General features: G+C 57.1%; 1 protein-coding gene across 1 annotated transcript in view; it reads right to left on the bottom strand.

Annotated features, from left to right (window-relative positions):
* Positions 1 to 20,443, bottom strand: part of NCOR2 (nuclear receptor corepressor 2) — a 212,644-nt gene that overhangs the window by 133,030 nt on the left and 59,171 nt on the right. The window contains 3 exon segments of the mRNA XM_035723877.1: positions 4,788 to 4,965; positions 6,554 to 6,681; positions 14,717 to 14,931. Coding sequence (XP_035579770.1) covers positions 4,788 to 4,965; positions 6,554 to 6,681; positions 14,717 to 14,821 — 411 coding nt within the window. The 5' untranslated portion in view covers positions 14,822 to 14,931.

The following is a 20,443-nucleotide window of genomic DNA, read 5'->3' as shown; positions in this document are numbered from 1 at the left end:
CAACACTCAGAACACCCCAGGACACCTGGGGGCTCAGTCAGTGAAGCGTCTGCCTTTGGCTCAGGTCATGATCCCGGGGTCCTGGGATGGATCCCGCACTGGGCTCCCTGCTCAGCGGGGAGCCTGCTTCTCCCTCTGCCTCTGCCCTTACTCGTACTCTCTCTCTCTCTCATATAAATAAATAAAATCTTAAAAAAAAAAGAACACTCAGGGGAAATGCAGAAGAGGCCCCAAGTCCCTCAACCACCTGGCTCCCACACCGCTCAGGCTGTGTCCGCAGGGAGGCCCCAAAAATCAAACCTCCTCGCTCGGCGCATCCCGGTCCTCAGCGCATCCTACCGACCAGACTCCCACAGCAGCCTACCGGGGGCTGCCACTTTGTCTCCACTGCACAGATGAGGAAACTGGGAACATGGAGGCACATGCCCAGCAAGGCTCTAAGCCAGAGGGCAGCAAAGGCCAGGTGGCAAAATAGTTCAGGTTTGCATTTTGGACTCTGCCCAACTACTCACCCACCACTGTATTGGGAAAGCAGCTGCCAACAGACACAAATGAATGAGCATGGCCAATAAAACTTTATTCACAAAAACAGGCTGAGCACTAAGTTTGGAGCTTACCAAGCTTGCCAACCTCTGCCCTTTGCAATTCCCAAGTCTTAACTCAGGTAACTGTCACAAATACCCTGTGAAGGAGGAACACTGTTTTTCCCATTTCCCTGATGAAGAAAGAAAGACCCAGTAAGGTTCAGTGACATGCCTGAGCTCACCAGCCACGATGCAATGAAACCCTGGCGTGGAGGGCACAAGAGGGTAAGGCCGGGCCCCAGTCAGACTCTGCAGAGGTGGGCAGATCACGGGACCAGGCTGCAGGGTGTCCCACAGCAGAAACAGGGTCCAGACCATGCCCTGACTCATCCCAAAGAACTGCATGGCTAGGCAAAAAAGCAAGAGCAAGATCTCTTCCAGAGCCCAGGACCCCCTGAAATTAGTGGCAAAACTGTGTAGAAGAAAAATTCCCTAGAAAAATACTCAGTGGGCTTGGGACCCTAACTACTCCCAAGCAGGAGGGCCAAGCTGGTGGACACGGATGCCATGTGCACCTGACCCCACACGCACCAAACTGGGATCAGCTCACGTGCTCTAGCACCTGAGGGCCTTTGCACAAGCCATCCCCTCTGCCCACAACACCCGACTCCACCTCTGGGCCAGCGGAAATCAGACTTGCCTTCCCACGCCCTCGGCCCCAGCCCCAGAGATCTGCCCTTTCCTCTGTGCATCCAGGGCCCGTGGCTGGTCTCTCCCTGCAGACTCGGTCGTTTCTCAGGGTTCTGAGACAAAAGGTGGCAGGTGAAGTGGGCCCTGGAGCCCAGGAGCATTATCTGCTGTAAGAAACATCTCCCCTCCCCTCTCTGATCTACCGCCAGGACCAAGAAGGAAGATAAACAGAACCCCAAAGCAGGAATAGTTCTCAAAAGCAAAACTAGCAAAAAGAAATTCCATCCCAAAGCTGGCAGTGTCGGTGCAAGGCTTAGATAAAGCAATTGGCAACTGCTGGGAACCACTGGAAAAGTGGCTGGAGATCTTTCCTTAAATTCTTGATGGGTAAGACCCATCCTCTTCAATGGGTTCTTGTCACTTGATGTTCAGGCTTAGCTCTTATTCCCACCAAAAATGCACAAGTGGGTCCATCCACGGCTGAACAAATAAAATATGGATCATCATATAATGGAACATGATTCGGCCATAAAAAGGAATGAAAAGCCCCGATCCATGCCACAACGTGGATGAACCTTAAGAGCGTGATGCTGAGCAAAAGAAGCCAGACAGAAAGGGCCACATTTTACAGGATTCCATTTATAGGAAACATCCAGAACAGGCAAATCCAAAAAGACAGAAAGCAGATTGGTGGCTGCCAAGAGCTGGGGAAGAAAGAATGAGGAGTGACTGCTAAAGGGTGTGGGGTCTCTCAGGGCCAGCACTGGGAAGGTACTAAATGCCACTGAACAGTTCGCTCTCACAGTTAATTTCAGGTTATATGAATTTCACCTCGACTTAAAAAGATGATGCACACCCAGGGGCAAAGAAAGCTTTCTTCATAAGGGAGTTTTCCAGGAATGGGACCAAGGGAGCCTGGCCACTGGGCCTCCAGATGGTTCTCCCGATGGCTGCTGGCCTTCACTTCAGTCCAAAGCCACAGGAGTAAAACAACAAACCCATACTCAGTCGGTCGCCAGGTAGCAACTGGCACCACTTCCCCCATCAAATGCCCTTGGTGTAAAATTCAGGCCAACAGAGAAGAGAAAACTCATCGTGCAAAATTAAAGACACAGAGGTAGCAAAAGCCCCGTGGCCGGGTCGGTCCCCCTGGGCCCAGCTTCGGGCAGGGGCAGAGCTGGCCTCAGGGAGTCACAGTGAGGGGTTCCAGGACAGACAAGGCCCACAAGCACAGGCAAGGAGGGAAACTGCTTTGACTGGAAATGTGGAGATGGAGGGAAAGCTCTCCCTTTATGATGGCCTTGAACACGGGGAGGAGGAAGGCCCGGAGTCGCAAACTGCCTTCTTGTTAACACACCAAGACCACGCAGAAGATGGCAGACCCAAGAGACGGACCTGGTGACATCATGGCACCTGGATCAAGCTGTGCCTGAAGTCAACAGACCCTGGATTCCAGTTATATGAGCCAGAACTCATTCTTAAATTAGTCTGACACAGGTTTTCTGTCCCTTTCAGCCAACAGAGGCCCAATAGACAAAGGGACTTTCAGAAATGGTTCCGTGTGTGATGACTCTAAAGTCACCTAAAACAAAGTCTGATGAATTCCAAAGGAAGCCTGATACCACAAAACTCCAGAGGCTCAAGGGCAGGGAAGCAGTATAAAACAGAACATTTTTATACGAAAAAGAAACACAGCTGGTATTGGGGGGCAGGGCAGGGCTGTAAAAAAAAAAAAATCCCACCGAATTCCTGTCTCATGCATCCAGCTGAATTCCACAAAGCAGACGCAAAAAACATCTGAACACTTTCAGAGTTGCGTTCTCCCCTGGCTTCTTCCCTTGCCCAAAATCTGCTCAAACTTTCCAAATGCTCTTATTAGCAAGCAACCTGGAGCAATTACAGTATTTGGTCCAGGCAGGCCCCAATGCTGGGACCATTACTCCCCTGAGCCCCAGGGTCCAGGAAGAGAAGACAGAGACACAGAGACAGAAACGGACACAAAGACTAAGGCTTCCCAGGGAGCCGCAAGAAGAGGAACAAGCAGAGGATCACAGAGCCACTGCAAGGCACAGAGACCCTCAGAAGAACCCAAAGGCCTGTAGGCTCTGAGGCACTATTCCAGAGGCTGGTCTGAGTGGCAGCAGAGGCCTGATGGGGGCTGGCCAGAGACAACTGTCGGCCTGTTCTCGGCAGAACTGGACAGAAGCAGGGGGCACAACCCACTGTGGGCTCCAGTCCCTAGGGAGGAAATCAAAGCTCCCCGGCCTGGCCACTGACATGGCCCTACATTCCTTCACACATACGCCACTCGCCTCTCATCCAAGACCCACCTAGGGAAACAGCTTTCCTAACGGCAACATCCCTCCCAGGAAACTGAGCAGTCAGGAAGCAAGGGGGAGGCACAGACTCACGTGCCAACGGGGGGGACGGGAGGCACCGGGAGAAGGGAGGCAGATGGCCCGATAGGGGACCAGAGGGGAAGCCCACAGCAGGACAGCCTGGTGGGCGGGGTGGGCTGTAGACCCGGGCTGCCTGGCCTTTGGTGCCCACTTCCCAGCGACCGTGGCCGAGTGGCTTTCTCCCTCAAGGCTGGGGCCCCTCTGTAAGAAGTATGATCTGTGATCATACTTCACGGGGCGAGGAAGATGCAACGGAATGATACTCACACTTGGCACGCTGCCTGGCAGGCTCACTTAACGTTAACTTACCATCACCACCACAACAATGGGAACACCCTTCTGTGCCAGCCCCCCAGTAAAGGACCTGCCTTGGCCAGAAATCCACCATTCAATCCTATCCAGCATCAGGCAGAGAAGAGGACCCAGCAGGCCCAAGTGGGCCACTTCCATCACCTGGCCTGGCTCCCACTCCTACCAGTGCTGCAGTAAGACGAGCACCGACCTCACCCTGCAGCTGGGAGGCTATTAACGAGCTAACATGTGCCCCCACGGTTGTGAAGAAGCCGAACAGAAACAGCACGGGCAGAGGTAACATCCATCACTCAGCCGGCCAAGGATGAGCATGTCACCTGGCCACAGTTCCTGTCGCATCCCAGGCAGTGACAGTAAAACAGCTTCAGGGGCAGCTGGGGGGCTGCTGGCTGGGATCCCTCCATCAGCACCTCCGTCAGCTTCCTCTGTGTAAAGTGGACACCGAAGAAGCTTCCAGCCTCAACTATCCTGAGATTTACTGAAAGAGCAGAACTTCCCATGGCAGCATGCCATAGGCACTTAAGCTATGCACATTCTCCCCTCACCGTCTCAGCTCCACTTTCCATTTTAAAGAGGAGTCAAGTGAAGGAGCTCTCTAGGGCAGGGCTGCACGGGGGCCCTGCAGGCTGGACACACCCAGGTAGGTGTGGTCCCCCTCCAGCCAAGGAGTGGCCGGCAGAGCCAACCTCAGCCCAGGCCCAGCCTCTGCCCAGCCTTGGTGCACCCTGCACTGGGTCCCACCTCCCAGCCTCTTGCCCAAGCTGTGGCCCTGCCCGGCATGCCCACCCCTCACCTTGCGCCCAGTCTGATCGCAGAAGAAAACCCAGATCCTCTGGAGTTCCCGTCTGGGGCCAGGCCTTACCTTGGACAGGTCCTCAGAGCCCCCGGGCTGGCCCGCCGCCAGCAGGGGTGAGGGCCGCAGCAGGGGGTCGGGCAGCAGCTCCAGGCGAGGGCGCTTGCTCTCAATGAACTCTATCTCTGACTTGCCCAGCTCGGGCAGGTATGAGTGGGACTCAGGTCGCAGGTGAAGCTCCTGGGACCTACAGGAAGCAAGGACACAGGGCATCGCATCTACTACTGCCCGCACGCTGGGCACCTGCTGGGCACCACCCCCTCTTGGACCCTGAGACAGAAGGGCCCACCTATGGAAAGGCACGCAGCGAGGCAGGACTCAATCACAGACTTGTCTCCCTGTGAGTCAACGCTAACTACGTTTACAGGAAGAGAACGTACTGGTGATTCCCCACTCCCTCATCACCAAGCGTGGCCCACGACCAGCAGCATCAGCCCCACCTGGAGCTGGTTACAGATGCAGAGTCTGGAGTCCCACCCCAGACCTACTGAGTCAGACTCTGCATTGAAACAAGAACCCCAGCTGATTCATGGGCACAGCCAAATCCGAAAAGCCTTGTGGGTCCAACACAGGTGGTAACACATGTAATGTTATCTGCACATCACCCACCCAGAGCAGACATCACTAGCCAACCACCCCGCTCAGGCTGCTCAATCCGGCCTTGCCTCCTTCCCGACTCAGCCAGGCTGCCCCGGGCAGAGATGGGAGCTGTCCAGCCTACTCACTCCCCAGTGGCTCTGCTTAACTGGCTCCCCAGTTTGCAGAGGACAAAACTGGCCCAGAGAAGGCATGCCTTGTCTGAGCACACACAGCAGAGCCAGGACTCCCAGACTCCACCTCCAACTACTGCTCTTTACCAGACAGCCTCGAACACTGCTCCTGCTGAAATGCTTTTCAAGTTCAAGCCCTCCCTGAACACTCCAAGCACGTTCTCATCTCTGGACCTTTGCATGTGCTACTCCCTCTGCCTGGAATGCCCTTACCCAGCTCTCTAAATGGCCAGCGACATATCGGCTAAGCGCCCCTCCTCCGAGAAGCCTTTCCTGGCTACCTCAGCCAGAGAAGGAACACCTACCCCACCCCATAGGTCATGTGCCTCCTTCTGGAGTCATCTTGTGTGGTGTTCGTGGTGCATCTCCCCTGCTAGACTGTAGGCTCCCTGCAGGCGGGGCCGTCCACCGGGATCCCCACCGTGGGCCCACAGCCCAGAAGGGCCGGCATGTGGCCGATGTCAGGACTCGGATTGGTGCTACTGGTGCTGTTAGGAGCTCTGGCGTCTTGGGGCCCCCCTCTGACCCCAGTCCTCCCCTCACTGGGGTCCCCATCCTGCTGCCCTGGCTCCTTCCCTCCCACGTGGACTGAAGGAGACCCAAGCCGGCCCAGCAACAGGCAGACACCAGCAAACGGGCAGACGCCTTGTCTGGTAGGTGAGAGAAGGAAGGGGGCTCCCCGTGTGCACCCTGCTGCGGACACGTCCCTCACAACCAGCACCCCAGGCCTGCTCCCCCACATCTTGGTGGTCAACCTGTACCGCCTAGGCACACACCCACAGACCACTGAAGGCCCGTGGTGGGCCGTCAGAGGGCCCCGTGGCTCTCCCGTGCCCATCGCCATCTGTGCCCCCAGTCACACCTGCACCAGGACAAGGGTGAGCGCACAGCCCAACCACCCCCCGTTTCACATCCTACCAGCTCCTACTTCAGCACAGGCCTCTGTTCCCGACAAGAGAAATGAGGCCGCCACTCCAAGCTGGAGCCACGCAGGCCTCTGCTCACCTTTCATTCCCAGGCTGGAATTCGGACAGCAGGGAGGGCCTCCTCCTCTGGGGCTGGATGATGGAGCCAGGTGACAGGTGTGGGGTGTAGTCACGGGGGTGGTGCTGGTATTCGAGCAGCCCGACATCCTGCAGTGAGAGGCCCAGGAAGGGAGTGAGCAAAGCCAGCCCACTCCACAGTCGCGCACACAGGGGACAGAACCACACGCTCCCTGCCCAATGCTCGCTTCTGCGCCGGGCCACGGGCCACGCTCCGGAGGCCCAGTGTGGCCAGAGGGCGTGCCCGGGGCCGACGGCCAGCTGACCTGCACACCCGGTGGGGCATGGCCTGGGTCCCTCACTCCCCACCACCCCGGCACCCAGAGCTCTGCGGTTACGCCCTCCTTCCGAAGGAGACAGCCGAGTCTCCGTGTCCGCACACAGCTAGAAAAGCCACAGCCCGCGCGTCGGCCAAGCGGGCACCAAAGGAGCAGGGCGCGTGTGCGAACGGCGCCGGCACCGACGGCCTGGGAGGCTCAAGGCCAGCTTCCAAGACAAGGCCAGCCTGGGATTCCCTGGTCTGGTCAGTGTGTCACAGACAGAAGCACGGATCAAAGTCAGAAGGATAAACTGCAGGCAAAACCCTCCTTCTTCAGGAAAATGCCCCTACTGTCCGTGACCCTCTGCGTAAAACCTAAACAGTAACAAAGTAGATGCACCCTGATTATCAACCACACTCTGATTTGAAGCACATTAAAAGGTTTTTTATAGGGGCGCCTGGGTGGCTCCGTCGGTTGGGTGTCTCCCTTGGGCTCAGGTCATGATCTCAGGGTCCCGGGATCGAGCCCCACATCGGGCTCCCTGCTCAGCGGGGAGTCTGCTTCTCCCTCTCACTCTCCCCCTGTGCTATATCTCTCTCTCAAGCAAATAAATAAAAATTTAAAAAAAAAAGGTTTTTTTATAAAAAGGATAGAGGAGCACCTGGATGGCTCCGTTGGCTAAGTGTTCAGCTCCTGATTTTGACTCAGGTCATGATCTCAGGGTCCTGTAATCAAGCCCCGTGAGGGACTCCATGCTCAGCAGGGAGTCTACTTGAGATTCTCCCCCCTCCCTCCCCCTCTGCCCCTCCAACTCGTGCTCTCTCTAATAAATAAATAAGTATTTTTTAAAAATTTAAAAAAAGGATAGAAACAAGTCTTTCAAAAGAGAAAAAGGACTGGCTTCACACTGTACCAACCCAAATCGACTAGCTCTGTCTGACTAGAACACTCAGTTCTACTGTGTGCGGCAGTCAATTAGCGATGTCTGACACAGGTGAGGTTTGGGAAGAACAGCCCTGGGAGTGACTTATTCTCTTCTTGGCACTTCTCTTAATTCTCCCATTTTTCCATAAAAATCTAGTCATTCTTCTGTTGTTGTTTTCTTTTGTTTTGTTTTGTTTTTTTGAAGCAGTTATTTCTGCAAAGAGAATCAGATGATACCAGGCAGGTGTGCTGGGAACGTATGTGTTTCAGACCCTCCAAACCAAGCATGTAAGACGCTGGGAGGCCAAAGGCTAGAGCAGATGCATAAATGGAATGAACAGGGACCCCATCAACTTCAGAGGCTAGAAACAGTGAGGAAGCCCAAAGTGGGGTAAAGTTGCACGGCACCTCAGGCTTGAGGGGGCTGTCTGACAGTCAAACCCTCTGAGACTTGGTTTCCTCATCTTTGAAGCGGGTGCCTGACCGGGAAGGAGGCCTCTGTGCCTCCTACCACTCACCCCCCGCAACTCTCCAAAGGATTGCCCCCAAGGTGAAGGGCAGCTTCCAGAAGGCAAAGAAGGGCTCGGCCTCCCCATGCCCTGTGAGGACGTCTGGCACAAGGCACCAGGTGCTCACGCAGGGCGGCGGGTGGGAAGGAGGAGGAAGAAGAAAGGCCTCGAGGGAGGGGGTGCAGGCCTCTGGGATCACGCTGGCAAGGCTGCCAGGCAAAGATCTGGCGCGCACGTACAGAGGTGTGAGAAGGAATCAGCAGGCTTTGCAGTCTGCCAGGAGGAAGATTTTTCTCCACCCGGCTCTTTCACACAAAAGCAAAATGAGCAAAGCGGCAGAGAGACAGACAATCCAATCCCTGGGGAGAGGGCCGCAGCAAGACAGTGCCGACAACTGCCAACGGAGGTGGGAAGAGGCCCATGGGGCCCCCAGTGGTTGGGGGGGCGGCAGAGAGGCACTTCACGAACTTTCTGGCCTCAGTTTCCCAGTTTAGGAGATAAATGGGACATGCTTGCCTGCAAAGTCCCTCCAAGGAGCATCTCAGGGACCATTTCTGCAGGGTCCTCATTAAACTCCACCCCAGGGCCTGAAGCTGGTCTCCAGGGCTGAACCCACAGACCCCCAAGTGTGTCTCGAAGTTCCACAGGAAGGCAAGAATTGAGGAGACCCCAAGAGAGAAACTGACCCAAGGTGGGCTCACTGTGATCACATGAGACTGGATAACATCAGGCACTTGGGGTACAAGCTTCCCAGCCACATCTCAGAGCGTGAGAACTCTACGTGAGTTAACACAGTAATAATAATACCCAACATTCATAAATTCCATGGTCCACCTGCCACTGAAAGTTTTAAGCGTACTAATTAATTTAATGCCTACAGCAACGCCATGAGGCGGGTATCTTGAACACTCCCACACAAACATGAGAAATCAGGTACAGAGAAGTGAAGTGACTTGCCCAGGTCACACAGCAGGGAGGGGAGGTTCTGAGACACAAGACTGGGCCAAGCTGGCTTCCCGCGGAGGGGCAGCGAGGAGCAGGGGGCCAATCCTGAACCAACCCCACCCGGCGATGGCAGCAAACCCACCCTGGGGAGAAGGGGCCTGCCCTGCCCTCACCATGTGCTTCCAGAGCTGCTGCTCAGAAAATCAGGGGAGGAAAAATATCTCCAGGTGAGACCCCCACCCGCCTCTGCTGACTTCTACCCAGCCACAGTGCCTCTGACACTGAAATTGGGGCTTGCTGATAAATTATGCCCCTAAAACTTGCCGGGAAGGTGACATGGGGCTGGAAAAGCAATTTAGCTAGGAGGGAACCCCACCTGGCACATCCCTGCCTAGATCCTGCAGGGCCACAAGGACAGAGGGGCTGGGGCATCTGAGCCTCGGATCAAATCCAAACTGGGTCGGGATTGTGGGAGATGTTTGAAGGAGGGGCTGGGAGGAGGATTTTCTCTGTGGCTGTGCTAGGAGGACGGGTGCTCCTCACTGGCCCCTGGGATAAGGCTTCTCACCCCAGAAGGGGCTGAGAAAATATCTGGAGCTACATGTGGCACGGAAAGGATTCATCCCTCCTGGAGGAGTGGGGGCTACGATCAAGACAGCTCCCACCTCAGGGCCCTTGCACGCGCTACACCCTCTGCCTGGAACATTCTTAAGCCACATTTCCCCATGCCTGGCCCTCTAGTTCTCTCCAGGTTTTGACTCCAATGTCAGCTTTTCAGTGAGGCCTCCCTCCCCAGTCCTGACTTCAGTGAGGACCCCTGCAACCTCAGCCACTCTCTCCCTCCTCCTTCCCTGCTCTCTGTCCCCCATGAGAACGCCAGCTGCCCGAGGCAGGGGTGCTTCTGCTTTGCTCACGGCTCTGTTCCCAGGGCCTACAAAAGTACCGGCACATGAGGTGCCTAATGAGTACTAAATGAAGGAGTCAAGCTCCCAGCATGGGGGCTCCCAAGAGGCCTCCTCAGGGGGACAAACACCCCCCCACCCCGCCCCTCGGGCCATCCCCAAGCCCCTAGAACCAAGATGCAGGAAGGGCCACACAGCTGAGGGATAGAAAGTGCAGGCAGCACTCGGGACACGGGCAAAGCTCCAGTACCCCACCCCCCCGCCCCCAGCTGCCTACGTATGTCCACATCCTCCTCTGGCCCAGGCAGGCTCCTGGGTCCCTGACCCTTTAGCCAGGGCAGCGCTGCTCCACGTGAGACCCACAACGCTGCGGGCCTGTGACGAGGTGGATACAGAAGACACGTGCATTGGTGCAACAGCCCACATGCACGCTGCCAACCTCGGCCACAACCAGGGTCCGCCTCCGAGAGCAGGGGCACGTGCAGTAAGCCCACGGACAAGCAGGGGCAGACGGCAAGTTAGACAGGTGGATCCTTCCCACGAAAAGTTTGACAAGCACCGATCCAGGGCAGGAGTCAGAAACGGGGCCCAAGGCCAAAGCCAGGCTTGGCTCTCAGCCATCCCTCCGCATCCTGGCGGGCTGCTTTCAAGCCACGAGGGCGGCAGAGCTGAGCAGTTGTGACACAGACCGAATGGCTTGAAGAGCCTGCAATACTCGCAGACAAGGTTTGCTGACCCCTGCCTCCTCTAGAGGAAGAGCCCACAAACAATGTGGAAAAGAACATTCATGCTGTGTTGTTGTCAGAATAATAGCGTCATCATCGAAATCATCATCATCACTCGGTATCAGTGCGTGCTAATTCTGTCCAGGCGCTGCGCAAAGCCGCTGCCCATGTCAGCTAATCTGAACCTCAGAATTCTATGATTACCTTGCTCAAATAATGGGGAAACTGAGGCATGAGGTGGTAAAGCCACTTGTCCGAGATTCCACAGCTAGGATATCATTACGGCAGGACATCAATGCAAGTCGTCCAGCTCCAGAGCCTGTGCTCTTAACTACCCTTCTACACTAAGGCACAGAAAGGTTAAGTAATTTGCCCAAGGCCACACAGCAGAAAGCGGTACTGCTGGATGTCAGGCCTTGCACCTTTTGACTTTACCACGTTCCTTCAGCACAAGGACTACAAGAACTCAGGGAAGTTCAGATGGTCCCGGTGGACTTGGAGGAGAAGTCCATAGAAAGCCTGATAAGAAGTGAGGCAGGGAGGGGATGTCAGGACCCTCCATCCTGGGAGACCCTCAGCGAAAGATGTGGGGTCCTGATTCTGTGAGGGAGGGAAGCCAAGACCACAGAAGTGGAGAGAGCAGGGCACAGAGAGATTCCAAGGAGAGAGCAGGTGGCCTTCGACGAGCAATGTGCACTGTGCCAAAGTTGGTGTCTGACTCAGGGAGGCTGAGTGCATGTCTGAAGTGGTCAGGGGAACGGTGGGCTTCCCACAGCCTTCAGGTCCCGGGCTCTGCCTGCAAGCATGCCTGGAATTATGCCTTCCATTCGCGCCACCCATACCACAGCAGGCGGCCTGGAGGTGGTGGGCCAGCAGACGGGACAATTCCCACTGCCCCTTAGAGTCCAGGGTCCTGGAGCCCCAAAGACAGAGAGGCCTTCCTTGGGGCTCCTGTCACCCTGCCAGGAGGAAAGAGGACCACCAAATGCTTACTGCATGCAGACACTGCCCTGAGCACCTTGCAAACATCCTCCACTGAGGCCCAGACCCACAACTCCATACTACAGATAGGAAAACTAAGGTTGCCCCACAGGGCTAAGTGAGGAGCCCAGTGTCACTCAGCAAGTTGGAAGGAACGGAGATTCAAAGCCACATCTGGAGGTTCTGGACTCCAGGGGGGACTCGCCATCCAAGCAGCCCTGGGCCCAGAGCACACTGAAAGAGGCCTCTGGAGCCAGGAGGTGCTACAGCCGAAGGTAACTTTTTAGGAGTGTGTGTGGGAGAGCACTGAGCCCCAGGAAGGTCACAGTCCCCGGCTTAGGCCCCTCCCCTTCCTCCCAACTTCCTGCCTTAGCTACTATGCTGGGAGCCCATACACTGGGCTCCTGCCTGGCTCTTGGATGGGACATTTACCTCCCTTTGTCTTGATTTCCCCTTTCTTCCACCCTCTGTCTTCTAGACTCAAAAAAAGGGGGGGGCATCTCACAAACCCCGCCTGTAAAATGGGCTGATGGGAAGGAGTTAGAGGGCATGTGGCTGCAGTCAGGGGAGGGAGGGAGTCTCCAGATTACAGAGCCAATGCTGACCTCCCACCAACCAAGGGCAGGTGGCTCCAGCCGGGAGACATGCCCAGGACAGCAAGACCCCCCCACAATCCCCAGGGTGCCCAGAACTCTTGCTCCTGCCTTTCAGGTGACAAGTAGGGCTGGGCCACCCCAGCACAAGGCAGGGTGGTCAGGGATTGGGGCGCCACGTCTGCCACCACACACAGGACAGGAACGCCCCATCCCACAACTGCCCCAGGGCCCCGCTCACCCCCGCTCACCCCTGGAGCTCAGCCTCCTGCCTGGAGTGGGTGGTGACAGCTGGGTCCTGTCCAGCCACATCCTGTGTCACTGACAGCCCAGCAGGGGAAGAACAGGAGATGTTATGGGTCAGCCAGTGACCCCAAACGACTGGGAGAGGGCCAGCTGAGGGCCCAGCTGAGGCAAAGGGCAGGGCAGGAGGGAAGGCGGGAGAGCAGGGGCTATAGGGAGCACAGGGGAGGGGGTGGGAGAGGGGTGGGAACCAGCGGGGGGGGGGGGGGGGCGCCAAGAAACAAGAGAGAAGCCAGAGGCATCCGCCAGGGGTCCTCAGGAGAGGGAGCCCCTCCGGGCAGCTGCAGGAACAGCGACAATAACGAGCAATGATAACGTCAAACGCACGCATCGAGAGAGCGCGTGCCAGGCGCCGCCATAAGCACTCAGCCGTTATGTTTAATCCCCACTTGAAATCTAGGAAACAGGTGTTCTTCTTACCCCGTTTTATGAATAAAAAACTGAGGCTCAGAAGGGGTAAGCCACTGGGCCTGTTTCCTCACCTACCAAACATTCCTCATCTACGGAGAGAGCGTCCGAGACGCGCTCTGGGGTGATCTGGAACAGCACGTGCAGCTGTCTGCACAGGAGGCTCTGAACAGAACGTCTGTCCTGCCGTAGGTGCTCGGCAGACGAGAGGCCACGGTTTTGCTGTTGTTGCTGGTGATCACAATAAAGATCACAACACCACGTGGTAATAACTCGCCCCCAGGAGCACACTTCTTGGCCCTGGGCACATAGCAGCCGCCCAATAAATAGAGGCATCCGTGACAGGGGCTCAGGACCCTGAAGCTGAAGCCGACGGTCTCCCAGCAGTGACCCCACCCGAGGCCCGTGGTTTAATCTTCTGGCCTCAGTCCCCTCATTTGCAAAATGGGATAACAATGCAAGACGCTCTTTCGTTGGTCTGTCTGTGAAAATCTGAAGACTCTAGGCAGGGGCAAGTTCTCGTAACAGGACTCCATAATGTGCTCATTTAGCCCAGCTGGCTCTGAAAAGCATCCGGGGGGCCTAAATCCTCAAGAGGCTGCTGTGTCTGGGACACCCTCGTGCGGGGCCCGTGGGTTCACAAGCTGATGGAAATGCCCTCCCACGCCACTTCCTCTCCTCATGAGGAGGAACCACGCTAAGTAGTATACATGCATGCATGCACACGCAGAGGCCAACAGAGTCAGCCTCTCCCCCAGCAACGACCACAAGGCCCCACATCCCCTCGCCGAGCTGCCAGCTGGTCAAACAGGAAGGCCCAAGACCCTGAGAGCCTTCTGGCAAGCACCAGGGACATGGTACCCAGTAGGTACCCAACAAATGCCAACAGAGCAGAACCAAAGGCCCATCCTTACAGCCACACCATGAAGCTAGAGGTGAAGGCAGGAAATAGGGCCACTGCACGGGGACAGACAGAGCAGAGTGCAGCTTAGGAGAGCTGATCGAGGGCACATAAGTGTGCAGGCCAGCACATGAGAACACTTCTGCCTCCCCACAGGTAGGTTATCCCCGAGAGATGGGGTGGCTCCTTGGTGAGCAGAACCAACACCGCCGATCCCCAAATCAGGGCTCCAGAGATAGGAGCTTCATCATCTCAGAGCCCCGAGCATCACCACAGTTGAAGGAGCTCCGGGGCCAAGGATGAGGGAGGCGAGGGGCTGTCAGCAATGGCCCCCCGGTAAAGCAAGAAGGGGTCCAGGGGAGGCTGGGCTGCCAGCAAAGTGTATTCAGCAGGTGCTCCACGTTTGTACGCAAATTCCACTACTGACTCTGAGAGACAGATCCCAGCTCTACCTGGCCCCAGTCTCCATCTTCCCAGCTTTAAAGTGGGAGCTAAGAGATTTCACCAGAAGTTCCAGATGGCCAGTGGTCTCTGCCGTGGCACCCCATTTCCCCTTGAGGGACACAGTGAGCCCTGGCCAGACACTGTTGGAGACACACCAGCCTTTGTGGGGACTTGGTGAAAGAAGAAGGCCCCAAAGGTGGCCCCGGGGGACACATACACCCCTTACTTACTGTGTGGGGCCGGGCGATCTGCACAGGGTAGGAAATGCCGTGGGGCGGGTAGCGGGGCTCAGTGGCCCTCCACGTCTGCGCCACAGGCTGCGTGGATCCCGACATGGCGGTGAGCGTCCAGGGGCTCTTGGGCCCCAATAATCTTCCTCTTAGTGGCCACCAAGGTTAAAAGCCAGTCCTTGTCATCTGCTTGTGGGCCGCCCTGTCACAGGCACCTGAGAGAAAACCAGAAAAGAAACAAGATAAGCAACAGGGCAATGGCCCCTCCAGGGACCCTGCTGGGGCCTCCTAGTCATTCTTTTGGTCCCTGAGGAAGAGCAAGCACACAGGCCCTCCTGAGCCTCCTCCGTGCCGCTGGGGCGCTTCCTGCCCACTGACAGTGGGAGATGCGACTGGCATTTGAGGGACCCCTAAGCCACAGACCAGACCAACAGCTGCACATGAGCCGCATCAGGGAAAGCCGTGCCCCCACCCACAACCAAGGCCCTCACTCAGCAAGCAGAGAAACCCCTGCTCTGGGGGCACTGCGCCCCAACAAATAGCTCCCAAGCCCCCTCAGCCAACCTGATCTCACCCCATGGAACCCCCACTTTGGGAGCACTCCCCCCCCACCAGATGGCTCCGAAGCCCCCTCAGCCCACCCGACCTCACCCCATGGAACCTCAACTCTGTGCCCACTGCCTCCATCCTCCTCCAAAGGGTCCCAAGCCCTCTTCAGCCCACCTGACCTCACCCCGTGAACCCCAACTGTATGGGCGCTGCCCCACCCCCTCAAAGGGTCCCAAGCCCTGTCGACCCACGTGACCTCACCCCAAGACCTCTGCGGGTTTCTGAGTCACCAGGGCAAAGTTCTCCGAAAGCACCCAATTCAGGCAGGCAGCTGGGCACCTTTCCTGAGAGGCATGGTCAGGGTAAGGCACACATGAGTGCCCTGGGCCATGGTGGGCGGGGTCAGTTCCCGCAGGACAAAGGTCACAGTGTGACCCCGCGAGCCTGCCTGGGATTCCCCGTGACCCCGTGCAGGAGCAGAGCTGGAAGTGAGGAGACTGGGCGGTGAAGAAACAGCTAAGGACACAGACAAGAGCCAGCGGGGCCCCAAATGGCTGCCGGGAGGCAGGTGAACAGTGCCTTCGGCGGGAGAGAACCCACCCGTGTCCAGGCTGGAAAGAAGCTCAAGCATCACTCCAATGTCTTTATAGCTGGGGAAGCTGAGGCTCAGGAAGAAGAAAGGACTCAAGTCAAGGGAGCGAGGAGGCCCTTAGAGAGAAGCTGCCTTTGCCCAGAAATCTCTGGGGGCCTCCATCCTGCCTAGGATCCGCCTCTCCCTCTCCATCAGCTTTTGCCCACAGTTACCACCGCCCCAGTCCGGAGCGAGAGCCCGTGGGCATGACCCAGGCCTCCTCCACACTCCACCCTCAGCAGCCACGCAGAAAAGGGGTGTCCCTCCGGCCCCGCCACGTGCAGCCCCCATCCCCCAACGGAGGAAAACCCAAGATGGCGCAGAGGCCCCGCCTCCGCGTGCTCTCGCGTGCTGGGGTGGGTTGGAGCTGCATCTCCTGCGATCAGGTAAACAGAACATACCCCCAGTTCCCGTAATCTCACGGCGTCCCTCATCGCCCTGCCCCGCCGCTGACGACTGTCCCCCAAGGGTGTGGACGCTTGGACCCTCCACTGGTGATCTGCCTGGTGGGGGTCTAATGTGAAAGAATGCTGGGAAGTAGGGCAGAGATCGCGGGGGTCAGAAGAGGAAGGAGACCCCTGTCTGGGGGCCTGACTGCGTCCCACGCCCTACCCTGATCTTCCACTGCTGTAGACTCCGCGGCGGGAACCATCCTCCCTCCCCGGGCGCCAGGAGTGGTCATGTGATCCCGGCCTGGCCAATCAGATTCCTGCATCCCCTGTGCCAGGGATTGGTTCAGGGATGGGCACGTGACCCAACCTAGGCCAGTGAGAAGCAGTCTTGAGACTTTTGCTGGGCGGGGGGCGGGGGGGGGGGGGAGCGGAACCAGAAACGGGGGACGCTCTGCTTGGGACTCAGCTGGGAAGGTGAAAGCCTGCAGCTCTGGGGTCACCTCATGGCAGATGCCTGCCCGACAACGACACCAACCGGCCGGAAGACAAAGCTGAGGGTGGAGAGAGCACAGTCGGGTCCTGATGACAGCCGTGCCTGAAGGCAGTCGAAACCTGCTCATTCGTTTAGGAGAGCTGAGATGTTCCTGTGTGTTTTGCTTCGCCAGCCCAACTTGGTTTCTGTCACTTGCCACCAAAAGTTCTGACTCACCCAGGGAAGAAAGGAGTCACAGACCAATGCACCTACAAGCACCTCAGGAAGTTGCCCACGTGGGCTCTTCCCAGCCGACAGGATGTAATTTTTATGAGCATGGGAACACATCCTTCTCAGCTAACAGGAGCTGCTAGCATCGCTATCACTAGAACCGTCTCTGAGTAGCTCCAGCCCAGTGACAGTGATGCTCTGACGTGGAGGGGGGAAGGAGCTGCCCCTGCCAGTTCCCACCAAGGGCAACATGGCATCTGTCCTGCAGCCCAGAGACAGGAAACTGCCCTTGGGAGAGGGGCAGGTCTGGCCACTGCTGCACAAATCCCATTGTTCCAGTTCATCTCCAAGCCCAGCAGAGCCGGGTCGTACAATGCAGCGATGCACATTTTAGTCTGCTCTCTCTCTGGGCTTTCAACAGTTGCCCCCTCTCTCCGAGGAGATGAGGCCAGCACTTTGGTGGGGGGAGATGCTCACACTGCTTGCCCCTCCTCCAAGAGCACCTCGGGCAACTTCCAAGTCGCTATTTGATTCGGCACTGCAGAAGGCGGCAGAGAAGTCTGATTTACCCACAGCTTTCCTGACTTCCTTTGCCTAACAGAACGCCAACTAGAGAAGGCAAGCCTCTGCCAGATGCTCACGCGTGTGGTGCACGTGGGCTCCAGAAGCCAGGGAGATGACACCTCTCCAAACCAGCCCTGGAGAATCCTCGGCAGCATCCCTCACCCTCCTCAACCTCCTCAGCCAGGCACTGGCTGGCCTCCCACTCCCTCAAGACTCACGGTGTGTCCACCGCCAAGCTTGGGGGGCTTCAGCCATCAACAGGTCACCCCAGCAGCCCCCTGGCCCAGCGTCCTCACACACACGTGGTCCCCAAAGCCAGGGGACTCTGAGTGCCTCCTTCATTCACCACGAGCTTATTTAATAAACCCAATTTCCATCCCTCCCAACCTCAGTCACATTTATTGGCAGCTCAAAAAAAAAAAAAAATTTTTTTTTTTTTTAAGGAAAACATTTTGGCGGTTCCTCCAGAAGTTAAACATGGAATTACCAAATGACCCAGCAATTCCACTCCTGGGCACATACCCAAAAGAACAAAAAACTGGGACTCCAACAAATACATGTATACGAATGTTCACAGCAGCAATATTCACAACAGCCAAAAGGTGGACACAGCCCAAAAGTCCATCAACAGATGAACGGATAAACAAACTGTGGTCCATCCATACAGTGGAACATGATTTAATCACAAAAAGAAATGAACGGCTGACACAGGCCGCACCACGGATGAACCCTGAAAACATCACACTAAGTGAAAGAAGCCGGTCACAAAGGGCCAGAAGGTGCCTGAGTCCACTTACAGGAAGTATCCATAGGCAAACCCATAGACACAGAAAACAGACTGGAGGCTGCCAGGGGGTGGGGCAGGGGTTGCTAACGACCACCAAGCTCAAGCTCAAGCCTGGAAGTGAGGGAAATGTGTTAAAATTAGGTAAAGGTAGTATTTGCATAACATTGTGAATGGAAAAACAAATTTCAGCATTGACTTCATTGAGGTTTGAATGTGAACGACAAGAAACAGTACACTCCCCCATCAAAGACGGCGGGGGGGGGGGGAGGATCAGGGAACCCCAAGAGGGTACCCCGGATCTGGGCTGGGCTGGAAGGGGTTCTGAAAACGAACCCAGACTGCAGCGGGTATAGGACACGGCAGCCCCGATACCATTGCAGGTCTGGTGGCTCTGGGGTCAGGAGAGGGCGGTGGGCACCCATTTATTTACAGAAACTTCAGGGTCCCCACTGCGAGCTGAGCCCCAGGTGAATGAACGAGGCAGGGCCCAGCCACAGAGGGTCTGGTGCCCCAGCAGGGTGCGGCGGCGGGGGGCAGACAAGCAGCAAACTGTGAGCCTGGAGAAGGAAGCTCAGTCTACCCCAGCCTTGGGGAGGGTGAGGGAGCATCGGGAAGCCCTTCCCGGAGTGGGCACAAGACAGTCAGGGGAGTCAGGTGGAGGCCACCACCTAAACGGGAGCCCAGAGGTGAGACCAGGCACCGCTGCGCTCAAGAAATTCATTGAGTGAGCACAAGGCAGGGAGGGCGGACAGTCACTCAAGGCTCCCGGGCCATGGCAGGATGAATCCTGTTCTAAGAGCCCCAAGGATGCTGGTGGGACCAGAGCAGAAGCCACAGAGGAGAAGCAGACACAGGCAGGAAAGTCGGGACGGAGCTCACCCAGGCGCAGGGGCTTTTTGTCTCCTCCTCAGGCAGGATGCCTCACACCTCTGCATCTGTTTCTTCAGCTACATATCAAGAGCCCCTGCTCCACCAGCCTGCTGGGAGGACAGCATGCTTGGGAAGCACTACCATCATGCCTGGTAAACAGCAGGTGCTCAATGAGGCAAACACAGCAAGGTCAGGGCTCCAAGGAGAAAAGATGGCACTCAGGCGAGGTAAAGAACTTGCCAAGCCAGGTGGCGTGGGATGCTTCTGAGCCCCAGGGCCCCAGACAGGGACACCAGAGGCCCACCCAGGCCTTACATATCCAAACCACAAACCGCGACACCAGGGCCACCAAGCCAGTCAGGGGAGGGCCAAGAACTACAGGGCTGCCCATGGCAGGGGATTCCGTGCACAGTCCAGAATGGGGCTCCCCGTGAATGGCCCACGGTGGGGGCCCCCCACAAACACCGCAGGGGCCCCGGTGTGGCCCTCCACCGCACCTGCCCCGGAGGCGGCACCCAGCAAGAGCCACTCAGCGGCCCGCGAGAGCCCACAGGCTGCGGGTCCAATGTGGCGGCACCCCACAATCCTAACCTCACATCTCTTTGTTTCGTCCACTGCGTGGCTCTGGTAAGGCTTCCAAACCCGCAGGAGGAAGAGCTCACTGCTGCGCGTTTTGTCTGCCTTGCTCCCTGCTGCATCCCCGGAGCCTCTCAGTGGGCCCGGCACTCGGCAGGTGCTCAACAAGGGAACCTGTCCAGGCAAGTGCCAGTAACACCAGGTGAGGCCAGAGCCTCCTGCCCCCACATTCCTCTCTCCAGGCAGGACGCTGAGGCCCCACCGAGGCACATTCCATAGATTTTCCATGTCGTGTGCGGCCTGCTTCAGCTCTGGGGAGGGCAGAATTACAGCAGGCCAGGGCTGGGTTGTCTCTGAGAGTGGGGGGATGTGGGCAGGGGGGGGTGTGCTTGTTAAGGTGCCGAGACTGCTGAAACGTGCCTGGGAGCCTTCAGACCTGAGCCCAGGCTTCAAAGATGAAAGGCCAGCTGTCTGTGCCACACAAGCCTGCAAGTTTCCCGTAACTAATGGGCCCCGACATCGGAACTTGTGGCAGGTGGGGGAGCCTCAGAACCAACACTCAGCTGTCAGCCCGAGAGGCGCCCCCAGCACACGCACACACATGCACACTCACCAGAACCCTCTGGGGTGCCGGGACAAGGCACGGGTCCCACAC

The sequence above is a fragment of the Zalophus californianus genome, chromosome 14 (assembly GCF_009762305.2).
Source record: "Zalophus californianus isolate mZalCal1 chromosome 14, mZalCal1.pri.v2, whole genome shotgun sequence".
NCBI lineage: Eukaryota > Metazoa > Chordata > Mammalia > Carnivora > Otariidae > Zalophus > Zalophus californianus.
This window is presented reverse-complemented; position numbering and strand designations above follow the sequence as displayed.